Genomic DNA, 16,720 nt, shown 5'->3' with positions numbered 1-16,720 from the left:
CCGCCCCCGGGTGGTGGAGCCGGACAGGGAACGGAGCGGGGCCACCGCCCCCGGGAGGAGGAGCCGGAGAGGGACTCGAGAGGAGCCACCGCCCTCAGGGAGGAGGAGCCGGAGAGGGAACGGAGTGGGGCCGAGAGGAGCCACCGCCCCCGGGAGGAGGAGACGGAGCGGGAACGGAGCGGAGCCACCGCCCTCAGGGAGGAGGAGCCGGAGAGGGAACGATGAGGAGCCTGAGCGGAGCCACCGCCCCCGGGAGGAGGAGCCGGAGAGGGAACCATGAGGGGCCTGAGTGGAGCCACCGCCCCCGAGAGGAGGAGCCGGAGCGGGGCTCGAGAGGAGCCACCGCCCTCAGGGAGGAGGAGCCGGAGAAGGAACGATGAGGAGCCTGAGCGGAGCCACCGCCCCCGAGATGAGGAGCCGGAGCGGGACCTGAGCGGAGCCACCGCCCTCAGGGAGGTGGAGCCGGAGAGGGAACGATGAGGGGACCGAGCAGAGCCACCGCCCCCCGGGAGGTGGAGCCGGAGCGGGACCTGAGCGGAGCCACCGCCCTCAGGGAGGAGGAGCCGGACAGGGAACGGTGAGGGGGAGCCATCGCCCCCGGGAGGAGGAGCCGGAGCGGGGACCGAGCGGAGCCACCGCCCTCAGGGAGGAGGAGCCGGACAGGGAACGGTGAGGGGGAGCCATCGCCCCCGGGAGGAGGAGCCGGAGCGGGGACCGAGCGGAGCCACCGCCCTCAGGGAGGAGGAGCCGGACAGGGAACGGTGAGGGGGAGCCATCGCCCCCGGGAGGAGGAGCCGGAGCGGGGACCGAGCGGAGCCACCGCCCTCAGGGAGGTGGAGCCGGAGAGGGAACGATGAGGGGCCTGAGCGGAGCCGCCGCCCCCGGGAGGAGGAGGAGGAGGAGCCGGAGCGGGGCCGGCCCGGCCCGCCCTCAGCGAGGCGGCCCCGCCTCACCATTAACCACCTACCTCTGGCCACGCCCACTCGCTGCTGGCCACGCCCCCTTACAGGTTATGACAGCCTTCCACTGACCACGCCCCCTCATTATTGGCCACGCCCCCTTCTTGATTGTTATTACTCCTTTCCAGTGGCCACGCCCCTTCTTCGACCCCTCAATCCCCTCCCCACTGACCACGCCCCTGCACTATTGGCCACGCCCCCTCATTACTGTAATTACTCCTCTTTCCAATGGCCACGCCCCCTTATTGACTGTTATTACTTTCCAGTGGCCACACCCCTCCGACCCCTCAATCCCCTCCCGCCGCTGACCACGCCCCTACACTATTGGCCACGCCCCTTATTGACCACGCCCCTCGCGCTTTGCCTTTATTGACCCAATTCTCCCTCCGATGGCCCCGCCCTTCATCCTGCTGGCCCCGCCCCTAATCTTGAGCTCGCCGTGTGGCCACGCCCCCTTCACTGACGTCATATTTCTGCCCGTATTTGGTCTCGCCCCTCTGTTCAAGCCACGCCCCCCCCCACCGCGCCTGCGCCGTGCGGAGCCGCCTCATCCCCTTGGGCGGTCGGTGCGGGCCCAGCACAGCGATCCTGTCGGGGCGGGCTCGGAGCGGTGCTGCCGGTAAGCGATGCGGTACCGCCGGTAAGCGGTGCGGGCGGGGCGGGAGCGACCCGGGGGCCTCCTCCGGCTGTCCCGGGGCGGCGGGACCGCGGCACTCACCGCCATGCGCGTACTGCGCGTGCGCGGCGCGGCCCCGCGCTCTTTCTCGCTCGCGTGGGCGCGAGTTTTGTCCTGCGCGCATGCGCGGAGTGGTGGGTGGAGGGGTCTCTACGGCGGCCGAGCTGGGCCGTTCCACCCTCGCCTTTTGTCCGGCGGGAGCGCAGGTGGGTCGTGAGGGGAGCGGCGGGTCGGGCCGTTCCCCCGGGTCTGTCGGGCCGTTCTCCCTGGTCTGTCGGGCCGTTCCCCCGGGTCGGTCCGGCTGTGACCCGGTCGGGCTGTACCCTCGGGTCTGTCGGGCCGTTACCCCGGGTCGGTCCGACTGTTCTCCCAGGTCCGGCTGTGACCCGGTCGGGCCGTGCCCCCGGGTCTGGCCGTGCCCCCGGGTCCGGCCGTGCCCCCGGGTCCGGCTGTGACCCTGTCGGGCCGTGCCCCCTGGTCTGTCGGGCCGTGCCCTCGGGTCGGTCGGTCCGGCTGTGACCCGATCGGGCCGTTCCCCCGGGTCGGTCCGGCCGTTCCCCCGGGTCGGTCCGGCCGTGCTCCCTTTCCGTTCCGTTCCCCCCTTTCCGTTCCGTTCCCCCCTTTCCGTTCCGTTCCCCCCTTTCCGTGCCGTTCCCCCCTTTCCGTGCCGTTCCCCCCTTTCCGTGCCGTTCCCCCCTTTCCGTGCCGTTCCCCCCTTTCCGTGCCGTTCCCCCCTTTCCGTTCCGTTCCCCCCTTTCCGTTCCGTGCCCGTTCCCCCGATCGGGCCGTGCCCCCAGGTCGGGCCATGAGGGGCCCGGAGCCGTGTGGGAGGGACCGGCCACGGTTCCCTCCTCGTCCCCATCCCACTCCTAAAATGCCTCCTCGTTTCTCTTCATCTCTGTATTTCCCCCCAATAAATAAATTTCAAACCCCCAGCCGTGCCTTTAAGGGTGTGTTTTTGGGTTTGTGTCCGGCCGGCGCTGGGAGGTTCCTCACCCAAACGCGATGTGTGTCCCAGCCCAGGCCCGAGGGGATCAGCGCCATGGGCTCCAAGCAGATCGCGCAGGAAACCTTCGATGAGGCCGTGCAGGAGAACATGGTCGAGTTCGAGATGGACCCGGAGGAGGCTGTGAGAGAAGCTGTGCAGCAGTTTGAGGCCCAAGGTACTCACTGTGCTCTGGGGGCACAGGTTTTCATCCACTGTGGTGAATTAAGAAAGAATCAAATCCAATAAATAGAACCAAATCTTGCCTTTTATCCAGCGCTGGGAACAAGGGGGGGTGACCCCACCAAGAGGCTTTGGTGGCTCCAGGTTCATATCCTGAGTTACAGCTGAAACCCCTCCCCAAAGTCAGGCAGATATTTGGGGTGACTGAACAGCTCCAAAGGGCTGCTCTGAGCTCTTCTCTTTCTTATCTCTGTATTCCCTTTTAACTAAAAAATGTTACAGCTTCAGGCCTCAAATCTAAAGAGGGTTTTGGTTTATTTCTCACAGCTCAGCCTCGAATCCAGAGTTTTTGGTTTATTTCTCACAGCTCAGCCCTGAATCCAAACAGAGTTTTTGGTTTATTTCTCACAGCTCAGCCTCGAATCTAAAGAGGGTATTTAGTTTATTTCTTCCAGCTCAGCCTTTAATCCAAACAGGGTTTTTGGTTTATTTCTCACAGCTCAGCCTGGAACCCAAACAGGTTTTTGGTTTATTTCTTACAGCTCAGCCTCAAATCCAAACAGGGTTTTTGGTTTATTTCTCACAGGTCAGCCTCAAACCCAAAAAGAGTTTTTAGTTTATTTCTTTCAGCTCAGCCTCGAATCCAAACAGAGTTTTGGTTTATTTCTTAGAGTTCAGCCTTTGATCCAAACAGGGTTTTTTTGGTTTATTTCTCACAGTTCAGCCTGGAATCTAAACAGGTTTTTGGTTTATTTCTTACAGCTCAGCCTCGAATCCAAACAAGGTTTTGGTTTATTTCTTTCAACTCAGCCTCGAATCCAAACAGGGTTTTTGGTTTATTTCTCACAGCTCAGCCTCGAACCCAAACAGGTTTTTGGTTTATTTCTCCAAGTCCCTCCTGCACCTCCAGCATTAAATTCCTCCCTGGCTGAAGCTCTGCCTGGTTCAGAGAACTGACAGACTTTGCTACAAGCTGAAATCAGAAATTAATATAAAATATAAAGTTAGCACAGGCCTGATTAAAAATTAGCAAAGATCATTATGATTTTATGGAGAAGGGATAAAATCCATTTTCTTGAGGGGTCCCTGAATCAAAGGGAAAGGAGCCTTTGGGAGGTGGGACAGGGATGCTGTTAATTAATGCTGAGCTGGTTTCATGGAGTAATTGAATGGGAAACTGAAACTGGAGGGTGACAATTAAACTCCTTTCTTGTAACCCCACTTTATTCCAGGATGGATTTCACCATTATAGTCAGAATTTATTTCACCATCTCTGGGCATTGATCTTTAAAAGTTCATCTCTGATTAAGTTGGCAGCTTTTAGCTATAAATAATAATATATAATAATAAATAATAAATAAATAATAATAAATAATAAATATAAATAATTTTTTTGCTTTTATTAGGCTGTAACTGATATTGATCCTGGTTTTCTTTCTCCTTTCAGGTGTGGACTTGAGCAACATTGTGAAAGCTGTGAGACAACCTGTCTCTGAGAATGGGCAGAGGGAAAAGCACCAAATCCTGCTGGTAGGAGCACAAATTGCTGTTGCCTCCTAAGAATTGAGATTATGTAATAATATAAATCAAAAATGATATAATAATATAAATCACAGACCAGGAATAATGGCCTGTGCCTTCCAGTTCTGCCTCTCTCCCATTTCTCTGGGAGCTCTTGAAGAATTTATTCTGCAAACAAGGGATGATATAAAAATTCCAAATGCTGCTTGATCTTTTTAAGGAAATATTTGTGTAAATGAGGCTGTGCCAGGTCAGGGTCGAGCTCAGGGAACGGGGAGGGTCAGACTGGACATCAGGAGGAATTTCCTCATGGGAAGGGTGGTCAGGGCTTGGAATGGGCTGCCCAGAGAGGGGGTGGATTCCCCATCCCTGGAGGTTTTTCAGCTGAGCTTGGCCGTGGCACTGAGTGCCATGATCTGGTAAAGGGACTGGAGTTGGCCCAAGGGTTGGACTTGATGATCTCAGAGGGCTTTTCCAACCCAATCCATTCTGTGATTCTATGGATGTGGCACTGAGGGAGAATCCACCACATCTTGATCCAACCCCACTGTGATCACCAGCCCAGGGCACTCCGTGTCCTGGGCTGGTGATCACAGTGGGGTTGGATCAAGGGTTGGACTTGCTGGTCTTGGAGGTCTTTTCCAACCCAACTGTGAAGAGCAACGAGGCTGGAGAAGGGACTGGAGGTGGCACTGAGTGTCCTCTGAAACACCTCCAGGCACAGAGAATCCACCAGGTCTTGATCCAACCCCAGTGGGATCACCAGCCCAGGGCACGGAGTGCCAGAGTGATCCCAGTGGGGTTGGATCAAGGGTTGGACTTGATGAGCTCAGAGGTCTCTTCCAAGCCAAGTGAGAAGAGAAGAGCAACGAGGCTGGAGAAGGGACTGGAGCACAAGTGCTGTGGGGAGAGGCTGAGGGAGCTGGGGGTGTTGAGCCTGGAGAAGAGGAGGCTCAGAGGTGACCTCAGCACTGTCTGGAACTGCCTGAAGGGAAGTTCTGGCCAGCTGGGGGTTGGTCTCTTCTCCCAGGCACTCAGCAATAGGACAAGGGGGGCTCAAGCTCTGCCAGGGGAAATTGAAGTTGGAGATCAGGTAGAAATTCTTTGCAGAGAGAGTGCTCAGGGATTGGAATGGGCTGCCCAGAGAGGGGGTGGATTCCCCATCCCTGGAGGTTTTTCAGCTGAGCTTGGCCGTGGCACTGAGTGCCATGATCTGGTAAAGGGACTGGAGTTGGACCAAGGGTTGGACTTGAGGATCTCAGAGGGCTTTTCCAACCCAGCTGATTCTATAATTCTCAGCCTCTCCCCACAGCACTTGTGCTCCAGTCCCTTCTCCAGCCTCCAATGTGCTGGTTGGACCCAGTTCACCCCCTGCTGGTCACTCTGGTGCCCAGTGATGGTGTGACAGTGGTGGCAGAAGCACAGAGAACTCTCTCTGTTCCTCCAGGTGTTCTTTGCCCAAAGCCAAAATGCTGCTCCTCACCACAACCATTCCTTCCATCCATCCACCTGAATTTCAAACTGAAGAGTGTTATTAAGTAAACAAACCTGCCTGTCTGTGGGGTTGACAGTGAGTTTGTGGATTCCCTAATGACTGAGGTAATTAAGAGATTGATGTGGAGCAGTTCAGAGTGTGCCCTGGAAGGAAAGCAATTTGGAGTCACCCTGGAGGAGCAGAGAGGGAAGGTGGGACACCTTGAGCCAGTAGAATGTTTGGTGAGCTGACTAACCAGTGGCATGTTGGGTACAAGAGGAGATAAAAGGTGAAGCTGTAACTAGAAATAAAGTTCTAACCCTTTTGATGTTGCTGTGCCTGATCCTCTTCTAACCATCCTTAACTCACCATGGTGACCCCCCCCAGTAATGGATGAGGGAATTGATCTTGAACAGTTCAAGGTGTATCTTGGAAAGAGGAGCAATTTGGAGTCACCCTTGAGGAGTAGAGAGGGAAGGTGGGACACCTTGAGGCAGTAGAATGTTCCCATGGTGGACTAACCCATGGTGTGATGGCATGTTGGGTACAAGAGAAGATAAAAGGTGAAGCTGTAACCAAAAATCAAGTTCTAAGCTCTTTGTTCAGCCCTTCAGATGTTGCTGTGCCTGATCCTCTTCTGACCCTCATTAACTCACCCCTACAATGGTGACCCCCCCAGTAATGGATGAGGGAATTGATCTTGAACAGTTCAAGGTGGAAAGAGGAGCAGTTTGGAATCACCCTTGAGGAGCAGGAGCCACCTGTAGAAAGTGGAACACCTTGAGCCAGTAGAAAGTTGCCATGGTGAACTGACTAACCAGTGGTGTGTTGGGCACAAGAGGAGATAAAAGGTGAAGCTGTAACTAAAGTTCTAACCCTTCTGATGTTGCTTTGCCTGATCCTCTTCTGACCATCATTAACTCACCATGGTGACCCCCCCAGTAATGGATGAGGGAATTGATCTTGAACAGTTCAAGGTGGAAAGAGGAGCAGTTTGGAGTCACCCTTGAGGAGCAGAGAGGGAAGGTGGGACACCTTGAGCCAGTAGAATGTTCCCATGGTGAGCTGAGTAACCAATGGCATGTTGGGCACAAGAGGAGATAAAAGGTGAAGCTGTAACTAAAGTTCTAACCCTTCTGATGTTGCTTTGCCTGATCCTCTTCTGACCATCATTAACTCACCATGGTGACCCCCCCAGTAATGGATGAGGGAATTGATCTTGAACAGTTCAAGGTGGAAAGAGGAGCAGTTTGGAGTCACCCTTGAGGAGCAGAGAGGGAAGGTGGGACACCTTGAGCCAGTAGAATGTTCCCATGGTGAGCTGAGTAACCAATGGCATGGTGGGCACAAGAGGAGATAAAAGGTGAAGCTGGAACTAAAGTTCTAACCCTTCTGCTGTTGCTGTGCCTGATCCTCTTCCTGCCCTCCTTAACTCACCCCCTCACCCCTACCCCCGTGTGCCACACTAACCCCGGTGTCTCCCCAGACCCTGGATGCCCTCGGGAAGGCCGTGGCGGCCGCAGCGCTGCCGGAGCTGCCGCAGCTTCTCACCGATTTCACGGCGCAGTGCCGGGAGCAGCTGGCGTTCCGCGCCCTGGCCGGGCACAACGGCGCCTACCCCGTGGTGTTCTCCGCCTGCCAGCTGGCATCGGGAGACAGGCACTTACTGCTGCAGGCCCTGGGCGCTCTGTGTGCCCTGCTGGACGGGCAGCCGGACCTGCTGGACGCGGCGGGGCGGGAGCTGCTGCTGCGCAGCCTGCGGGAGCGGCGCGAGGACGCCGAGGTGACGCTGGCGGCCGTTCGGTGCGTGCGCCGCGCCTGCCTCAAGCACGAGCGCAACCGGCAGGACTTCGTGCGGGGAGGGGTCCTGCCCCTCCTCACCGGGGCCATCGCGCGGCACCGCGGCGGCGCCGACGTGGTGAGGGCGGCGGCCGTGGCGCTGCGAGTCATGACCTTCGACGACGACATCCGCGTGCCCTTCGGCCACGCCCACGACCACGCCAAGATGATCGTGCTGGAGAACGACGGGCTGAGGGTGCTCATCGAGGCTGCCAAAGGTAAACTGGACCCCCTTCTGTAGCTCACTGGGGGTGTGGGCACAGCAGGGGGCACAGCCGCTCTCAGGCACGTGGTTTGAGTCTTGGAGATGGTCCTATGGAGAGGTGGACTCTGATCCTTGAGGGTCCCTTATTCTGGGGCTGAGGGTGCTCATCGAGGCTGCCAAAGGTAAAATGGACCCCCTTCGGTGGCTTCTGGGCATTGGGGTGACACTCTCAGGCACGTGGTTTGGCTCTTGGAGATGGTCCTGTGGAGAGGTGGACTCTGATTTGGTTCTTGGAGATGGTCCTGTGTAGTGTTGGACTCTGATTTGGCTCTTGGAGATGGTCCTGTGGAGAGGTGGACTCTGATCCTTGAGAGTCCTTTCCATCTCTGCATATTCTGGGGCTGAGGGTGCTCATCGAGGCTGCCAAAGGTAAACTGGACCCCCTTCTGTGGCTTCTGGGCATTGAGATTACACTCTCAGGCACGTGGTTTGGCTCTTGGAGATGGTCCTGTGGAGAGTTGGACTCTGTTTTGGCTCTTGGAGATGGTCCTGTGGAGAGTTGGACTCTGTTTTGGCTCTTGGAGATGGTCCTGTGGAGAGTTGGACTCTGATCCAACTGCATATTCTGCTGTTGGGATGATGCTCCCAGGCACGTCTTGGAGTGGTCCTGTGCAGAGTTGGACTCTGATCCTTGAGGTCCTTTCCAACTCTGCATCTTCTGGGGCTGAGGGTGCTCATCGAGGCTGCCAAAGGTAAAATGAAGCCCCTTCTGTGGCTAACTGGGGGTCTGGGCACAGCAGTGGGCACAGCAGTGGGCATAGCGGGGGGCACAGCACCCAAGGGGTGTTGGGATGATGCTCTCAGGCACACGGTGTGAGTCCTGGAGATGGTCCTGTGCAGAGGTGGACTCTGATCCCTGAGGTCCTTTCCAACTCTGCATATCCTGGGGAGTTTTTATTGGCTTTCTGCCTTCACGGGCTGCCAAGCAACTCTGTGTAGTGATCATTCCCTGCATCATTAATGCCTGGAGATAACCTGCTCCCCTCTTTGTTCCTTGTGATTCCTTCTCTCAAAGCCATCTTGTTTCATCTCGAAGCTCCTCAGGGATGATTCAGAGATTTGCCACTGCAATGGTGTTTAATTCTCTTCAGGAAATGTGCCCCAGGAGAGAGAAACAAGTGCCCCCTCTGTGCTGTGATAACCTCTGGAGCAGCCACGTTATCACAGCTCTTTGTCACTGTGTTTAGGAAGTATTTTACAGCCCAGTGCAGGTTTATGGGCATGTTATCCCTGCTGAGGTGCTTCTTGCCAAGCAAAGATCTTCTGCCTTTGTCTAGAAATATAGTGAGAAAGAGTGTAGAAATGTAGTGAGAAAATGTGTAGAAATACAGTGAGAAAAGTGTGTAGAAATACAGTGAGAAAGAGTGTAGAAATACAGTGAGAAAAGAGTGTAGAAATACAGTGAGAAAAGAGTGTAGAAATACAGTGAGAAAAGAGTGTAGAAATACAGTGAGAAAAGAGTGTAGAAATACAGTGAGAAAATGTGTAGAAATACAGTGAGAAAAGAGTGTAGAAATACAGTGAGAAAAGTGTGTAGAAATACAGTGAGAAAAGTGTGTAGAAATACAGTGAGAAAAGTGTGTAGAAATACAGTGAGAAAAGTGTGTAGAAATACAGTGAGAAAAGTGTGTAGAAATACAGTGAGAAAGAGTGTAGAAACACAGAGAGAAAGTGTCTGGAAACACAGAGAGAAAGTGTCTGGAAACACAGAGAGAAAGTGTCTGGAAACACAGAGAGAAAGTGTCTAGAAACACAGAGAGAAACTGTCTAGAAACACAGAGAGAAACTGTCTAGAAACACAGAGAGAGACTGTCTAGAAACACAGAGAGAGACTGTCTAGAAACACAGAGAGAAACTGTCTAGAAACACAGAGAGAGACTGTCTAGAAACAGAAACTGTCTAGAAACACAGAGAGGAAACTGTCTAGAAACACAGAAACTGTCTAGAAACACAGAGAGAGACTGTCTAGAAACACAGAGAGAGACTGTCTAGAAACAGAAACTGTCTAGAAACACAGAGAGGAAACTGTCTAGAAACACAGAGAGAAACTGTCTAGAAACACAGAGAGGAAACTGTCTAGAAACACAGAGAGAAACTGTCTAGAAACACAGAGAGAAACTGTCTAGAAACAGAAACTGTCTAGAAACACAGAGAGGAAACTGTCTAGAAACACAGAGAGAAACTGTCTAGAAACACAGAGAGGAAACTGTCTAGAAACACAGAGAGAGACTGTCTAGACACACAGAAACTGTCTAGACACACAGAGAGAAACTGTCTAGACACACAGAGAGAAACTGTCTAGAAACACAGAGAGAAACTGTCTAGAAACACAGAGAGGAAACTGTCTAGAAACACAGAGAGAGACTGTCTAGACACACAGAAACTGTCTAGACACACAGAGAGAAACTGTCTAGACACACAGAGAGAAACTGTCTAGAAACACAGAGAGAAACTGTCTAGAAACACAGAGAGAAAGTGTCTAGAAACACAGAAAGTGTCTGGAAACACAGAGAGAAAGTGTCATCTCTTATTATAATATATAAAGAGAAATCCCCTGTTCCATGTTTTTCTAATGAAGCAAAGCAGACCCTCCCAGTTCCCTGCTCATGGTTCCTCCCTCCACCCTCTCTCCTCTGCAGCATTCACTGACAACTCAGCTGTGCTCAGCGAGCTCTGTGCCACCCTCTCTCGCCTCTCTGTCAGGAATGAGTTCTGTCAAGAGATCGTGGACCTTGGGGGCTTGAATCTCATGGTGACCCTCCTGGCTGACTGCATTGACCACCCAGTGAGTGATGGGGAGCCTGTGGGGGGTGATGAGGGTGATGGGGGTGATGGTGATGATGAGGGTGATGGGGGTGGTGATGGGGGTGATGGGGGTGGTGATGAGGGTGATGGGGGTGATGATGGGGGTGATGAGGGTGATGGGGGTGATGATGGGGGTGATGATGAGGGTGATGGGGGTGATGAGGGTGATGAGGGTGATGAGAGTGATGGGGATGATGGGGGTAATGGGGATGATGGGGGTGATGATGAGGGTGATGAGGGTAATGGGGATGATGGGGGTGATGATGGGGGTGATGAGGGTAATGGGGATGATGGGGGTGATGATGGGGGTGATGAGGGTGATGGGGGTGATGAGGGTGATGGGGGTGATGGAGGTAATGGGGGTGATGATGGGGGTGATGATGGGGGTGATGATGGGGGTAATGGGGATGATGGGGGTGATGATGGGGGTGATGAGGGTGATGGGGGTGATGATGGGGGTGATGAGGGTGATGGGGGTGATGAGGGTGATGGGGGTGATGAGGGTGATGGGGGTGATGGAGGTAATGGGGGTGATGGAGGTAATGGGGGTGATGATGGGGGTGATGATGAGGGTAATGGGGGTGATGGGGGTGTGGGTGGGATGTGCTCCTCATTCCAGAGAGTGGGACTCATTTTAATGAAGGAGCCTTAAACTGTGCAACATTTTAGCTGCAATTAGAGTTGAAACCCAACCTCGGCTCCCTGTTTCCACATGATGAGGTTACTTGTGCTTTGCAGGGGAGAATTGTGAGCCCCTTGCTCGTAGTTATTGCTCTGTCCAAGCAGCTCTGCTTGCTCCAGCAAAGCTGAGTGTCTGGTTTTAACTAGAAGAGATTCATGAGGATTTTTGGATGTTCCAATCCCAGAGGTTGATGTTGGATCCTTTAACCTTTTTGAAAACCTCTGCCAGACCAAAGTTCCAGTGGCTGAGAGTGGCGTTGCTCCTCGTAGGTGGTGATTGCAGCAGTTTGCTGGGGGGATGTTCTGACTTGCTTTCAGAAGTCTCAGCCTCCCTCTGCTGGGTTCAAACTGGTTTTTCTTGCTGGGACAGGACGTGGTGAAGCAGGTGCTCAGTGCCATCCGAGCCGTGGCCGGGAATGACGACGTCAAGGACGCCATCGTTGATGCCGGAGGAACCGACCTGATCGTGCTCGCCATCAGCCACCACCTGGGCAACCCTCAGGTGCCACCTGCATGGCTGGGCACTGCACGGGAGGGGAAGGGGAAGGGGAGGGGAATGGGAAGGGGAGGGGAATGAGGAGGGGAATGAGAAGGGGAAGGGGATGGGGAAGGGGAAGGGAAATGAGAAGGGGAACAGGAAGGGGAAGGGAAATGAGAAGGGGAAGGGGAAAGGGAAGGGGAAGGGAAATGAGAAGGGGAACAGGAAGGGGAAGGGAAATGAGAAGGGGAAGGGGAAGGGGAATGAGAAGGGGAAGGGGAAGGGGAATGAGAAGGGGAAGGGGAATGAGAAGGGGAAGGGGAATGAGAATGAGAGGGGGAAGGGGAATGAGAATGAGAAGGGGAATGAGAAGGGGAAGGGGAATGAGAAGGGGAAGGGGAATGAGAAGGGGAATGAGAAGGGGAAGGGGAATGAGAAGGGGAAGGGGAATGAGAAGGGGAAGGGGAATGAGAAGGGGAAGGGGAATGAGAAGGGGAAGGGGAATGAGAAGGGGAAGGGGAATGAGAAGGGGAAGGGGAATGAGAAGGGGAAGGGGAATGAGAAGGGGAAGGGGAATGAGAAGGGGAAGGGGAATGAGAAGGGGAAGGGGAATGAGAAGGGGAAGGGGAATGAGAAGGGGAAGGGGAAGGGAAATGGGAAGGGGAGTAGGAAGGGGAAGGGGAATGGGAAGGGGAAGGGGAAGGGGAACGGGAATAGGAATGGGAGTGGGAAGGGGAACGGGAACGGGATGGGAAGGGGAAGGGGAATGGGAGTGGGAAGGGGAAGGGAAATGAGAAGGGGAAGGGGAATGGGAGTGGGAAGGGGAACAGGAAGGGGAAGGGGAATGGAAATGGGAAAGGGGAATAGGAAGGGGAAGGGAGCTCCACTTTGGGCTGCATGATGCGTGTTTGCAGCTGAGCAAGGAACATCCTCTGGTGAGAGCCAGTGTTTGTGGGAATGTGAAGGTCTGTCCACTGTGTATTGGGGTTTTTTCTTGTTCCTGGATTAGATGGGTAGTGGGTACAGTGTTTTGTGTAAAGCAGAGTCACTGAGGGTGGAATTAAGGTTGGAACAGGCTCCCCAGGGAAGCAGGCACAGCCCCAAGGCTGCCAGAGCTCCAGGAGTGTTTGGATGATCCTCTCAGGGACTCCTGGGGATGGGCCTGTACAGTGCTGAGGATTGGGCTGGATGATCTTTGTGGGTCCCTTCCAACACAGTCTGTGATTCTGGAAAATCCTTCCAAGATCCCCAAGTCCAACCTTCAGCCTGGTTTACCCACCAAAGGGAACTTCAAAAAACTCAACTCCATTAAAAACCACCACCCAAAGAAACAAAGACCACTTTGCTTGTCCTCCAAGCTGTCTCTTCAGCCAGGTGAGTGCCCTGCCCTGTGCCTTGCAGATCTGTGAGCAGGGCTGTGCTGCCCTGTGCATGTTGGCCCTTCGCAAGCCCGAGAACTGCAGCATCATCATGGAGGGTGGTGGGGCCTTGGCAGCTCTGCAGGCCATGAAGGCTCATCCCAGAGAGGTGGCTGTCCAGGTATGTGCCAAACTGATGCTGTGAATGACCCTTCCCCCCAGAACAGGACTCTGAGCCACGTTAGTGCAGGGTAAGATAAAAAGTAAAGGTCCTTTAATAACACAGGCCCTACAGCCCACAGGAATACAGGATGACATCCATGTGTCCCAGTTCTTGTTTCCATGGCTTTTATAATAAGATCCTTTACACATTTCTCAGTCCAGCCCCAGTCCCACCTCTGGTCCAACCCCTGGAATTGGGTCTGGGATCATCAAGACCCTCTGTCTTCATCAGCTCTTCTTCCTCAGGCACACAAAGGTCTCTTGGAGTTCATCCAGTTCTGGCTTTTGGGTCACTCTGACCTGTGTTTGTGTTTCATTCTGTGGGCCTTCTGATATCCTTCAGCTCTACCTTGGAAAGGAGTCTGAACAGGATTAATTAACTAAAGGAATTTGAGCTCCCTGTTCTGGGACAGGGGTAGTGATAGAAAGGCATTAAACTGTTAGAAATATTAACCCTCTAAAAATCTACAACTCCTGTGTTCCTAAAACCTACAAAATGTGAAAATCAGAACAAAAACCCCTTTGGCATCAGACTGGATATTGTCTGAGACTGGATGATGTTTGAGATTTGCTGTTGTTTGAGATTTGCTGGTGTTTGAGATTTGCTGGTGTTTGAGATTTGCTGGTGTTTGAGACTGGCTGGTGTTTAAGACTGGCTGGTGTTTGAGATTGAGATTGGATGATGTTTAAGATTTGCTGGTGTTTGAGACTGGCTGATGTCTGAGACTGGCTGATGTCTGAGACTGGCTGATGTCTGAGACTGGCTGATGTCTGAGACTGGCTGATGTCTGAGACTGGCTGATGTCTGAGACTGGCTGATGTCTGAGACTGGCTGATGTCTGAGACTGGCTGATGTCTGAGACTGGCTGATGTTTTAGATTGGTTGGAGTTTAAGATTTGCTATTTAAGATTTGCTGGTGTTTGGGACTGGCTGGTGTTTGGGACTGGCTGGTGTTTGAGACTGGTTGGTGTTCAAGATTGGCTGATGTTTGAGACTGGCTGATGTTTGAGACTGGCTGATGTTTGAGACTGGCTGATGTTTGAGACTGGCTGATGTCTGAGATTGGATGATGTCTGAGACTGGCTGATGTCTGAGACTGGCTGATGTCTGAGACTGGCTGATGTCTGAGACTGGCTGATGTCTGAGACTGGCTGATGTCTGAGACTGGCTGATGTCTGAGATTGGATGATGTCTGAGACTGGATGATGTCTGAGATTGGATGATGTCTGAGACTGGCTGGTGTCCTGACCAAACCAGGAGCTCTGGTTGTATAAACCCCACCAGGAAACACCTTCCATACCTTTGTCCGCGGATTTTATTATCCCAGGAAACAACTTGTTGCTGTCTGCAGCATCTCAGTTTGGTTTCCTAGGAAGGATTCCTCAGCTGGAGGCAGAGCCTGCAGGGCTGGTGTTGCCCTGCAGGAGGCTCTGACCTCCCTCCCTGCCCTCTCTCCCCAGAAACAGGCCTGCATGCTGATCCGGAACCTGGTGTCCCGCAGCAGGGACCTGTCCCGGCCCATCCTGGAGATGGGAGCTGAGAACCTCATCACCGAGGCTCGTGCTGCCCACAGGGACTGCGACGACGTGGCCAAGGCTGCCCTCAGGGATCTGGGCTGCAAGGTGGAGCTCAGGGAGCTGTGGACAGGCCAGAAGGGGAGCCTGGCTCAGTGAACCCTCCCCGAGGCGTCTCTACTTGGAGTCTGGAATGGAAAGACCAAGTGGAATGGATTCATCTGCACTGACAGCCAGCTGGAAGATCTGAAACAAATGCCTGGCTTGGGAAGCTGCAGGGAACTTTGGACTGGCTTTGTGCATTCCCAGCCTGCCAAGCAACTCTGTGTAGTGATCATTCCCTGGATCATCTAATGCCTGGAGATGATCTGCTCCCCTCCTTGCCATGCTCCTGGTGTGCAGAACGGGGCTGCTCCCACGTGCTCTGCTTTGTGCAGTGATGCCATGAATGACCCTTCCCCCCAGAACAGGACTTGGAGCCACGTTAGTGCAGGGTAAGATAAAAAGTAAAGGTCCTTTAATAACACAGGCCCTACAGCCCACAGGAATACAGGATGACATCCATGTGCCCCAGTTCTTGTTTCCATGGCTTTTATAATCAGATCCTTCCAATCATTGCTTTACACATTTCTCAGTCCAGCCCCAGTCCCACCCCTGGTCCAACCCCTTGGAATTGGGTCTGGGGTCGTCAAGACCCTCTGTCTTCATCAACTCTTCTTCCTCAGGCACACAAAGGTCTTTTGGAGTTCATCCAGTTCTGGCTTTTGGGTCACTCTGACCTGTGTTTGTGTTTCATTCTGTGGGCCTTCTGATATCCTTCAGCTCTACCTTGGAAAGGAGTCTGAACAAGATTAATTAACTAAAGGAATCTGAGCTGTTCTGGGACAGGGGTAGTGATAGAAAGGCATTAAACTGTTAGAAATATTAACCCTCTAAAATCCACAACTACTGTGTTCCTAAAATCTACAAAATGTGAAAATCAGAACAAAAACCCCTTTGGCATCACAGTGAGAGCCAAAGGGGCTCATTTCTGATCAGAATTTGTGGCTGCTGGTCCCCATTTGTCCCTCACAGCTGGTCACGGGATGGATGAGGAGGAATCTTGTCATTTGTGAACGTGCTCTGTCCTGTTCTCCTGTTATTTTACTGCTGACCATAGTCTGTGTTGCTGCTTTGTTTGGGATTTTCAGCCAACTTAACATTTTCAACAAAAGCAAAGGAAGGATTTGGGATAAAACAACCCAGAGGAACATTGTGGTGTTGCCATTGATGTCCAGGAGGAAGGTTCATGCAGGTCAGAGGGATAAGTGGGGAAGCAGAAAGCCCTGGGCAGCCCAGGCTTTGTCATCTCTTGGCAGGGCAGCACTTCCCTGAATCCTGGAATGCCCTGGAGTGGGGGAAAGAACCTCATGGATTAAGGAAAACTGTGGATCAGGGGGCAAAACAGACCCCAGAAAGGCTCTGAAGTCTCAGCTAAAGGCTTCTGTTTTGCTGGGCTGTGTTCCCAGCCTTGCTCTGGTGCTGAGCCCTCCTCCTGAACTGCTGCTGTTGTGTGTGAGTGGATGTTTTTAATGTGCTGCTCTCTGTAGAAATGTTGACCCCATAAAACATACAAATGTCCGAGGGTGGTTGGCTCTTCCTGGAGCCTTTTGGAGGCAGGAAAAGAAAGAAAGGTGGTGGAAATGCCTCTGGGCTGAGTTTGTAAGTAAAACCTCCTGAGCTGTCTGTGCTGGCAGAGAGCAAAGATCAGTGTGTTCTT

The 16,720-nt window shown here is 53.4% G+C and overlaps 1 protein-coding gene across 4 annotated transcripts; it reads left to right on the top strand.

Annotated features, from left to right (window-relative positions):
• Positions 1–191: 191 nt before the first annotated feature.
• Positions 192–16,211, top strand: ARMC6 (armadillo repeat containing 6). 4 transcript variants are annotated; one of them, XM_071578025.1, is made up of 8 exons: positions 192–1,578; positions 2,659–2,798; positions 4,251–4,333; positions 7,285–7,855; positions 10,542–10,687; positions 11,759–11,890; positions 13,268–13,405; positions 14,908–16,211. In XM_071578025.1, exons 1-8 carry the CDS (start codon positions 1,349–1,351, stop codon positions 15,118–15,120), a joined length of 1,653 nt encoding a protein of 550 aa, XP_071434126.1. In that variant the 5' UTR covers positions 192–1,348; the 3' UTR covers positions 15,121–16,211. The 4 variants fall into 4 exon arrangements, with proteins under 4 accessions (XP_071434126.1, XP_071434128.1, XP_071434127.1 ...); XM_071578027.1 differs by having other exon boundaries at positions 1,494–1,578; positions 2,654–2,798; XM_071578026.1 differs by lacking the exon at positions 192–1,578 and adding an exon at positions 1,743–1,841 and having other exon boundaries at positions 2,654–2,798.
• The last annotated feature ends 509 nt before the right edge of the window (positions 16,212–16,720 follow it).

This window comes from Pithys albifrons, chromosome 27 (genome assembly GCF_047495875.1).
Source record: "Pithys albifrons albifrons isolate INPA30051 chromosome 27, PitAlb_v1, whole genome shotgun sequence".
Classification (NCBI taxonomy): domain Eukaryota; kingdom Metazoa; phylum Chordata; class Aves; order Passeriformes; family Thamnophilidae; genus Pithys; species Pithys albifrons.
The sequence above is the reverse complement of the archived record's forward strand: the minus strand, read 5'-3'. Positions and strand labels throughout refer to the sequence as shown.

Bases quoted from the DNA above. Each gene is read 5' to 3' on its own strand.
- ARMC6 (XM_071578025.1), top strand. From the start codon at position 1,349: ATGGCCCCGCCCTTCATCCTGCTGGCCCCGCCCCTAATCTTGAGCTCG. The intron at 1,579-2,658 runs GTAAGCGATGCG...GTCCCAGCCCAG, and splicing joins GGCTCGGAGCGGTGCTGCCG to GCCCGAGGGGATCAGCGCCA. The intron at 13,406-14,907 runs GTATGTGCCAAA...CTCTCTCCCCAG, and splicing joins CCAGAGAGGTGGCTGTCCAG to AAACAGGCCTGCATGCTGAT.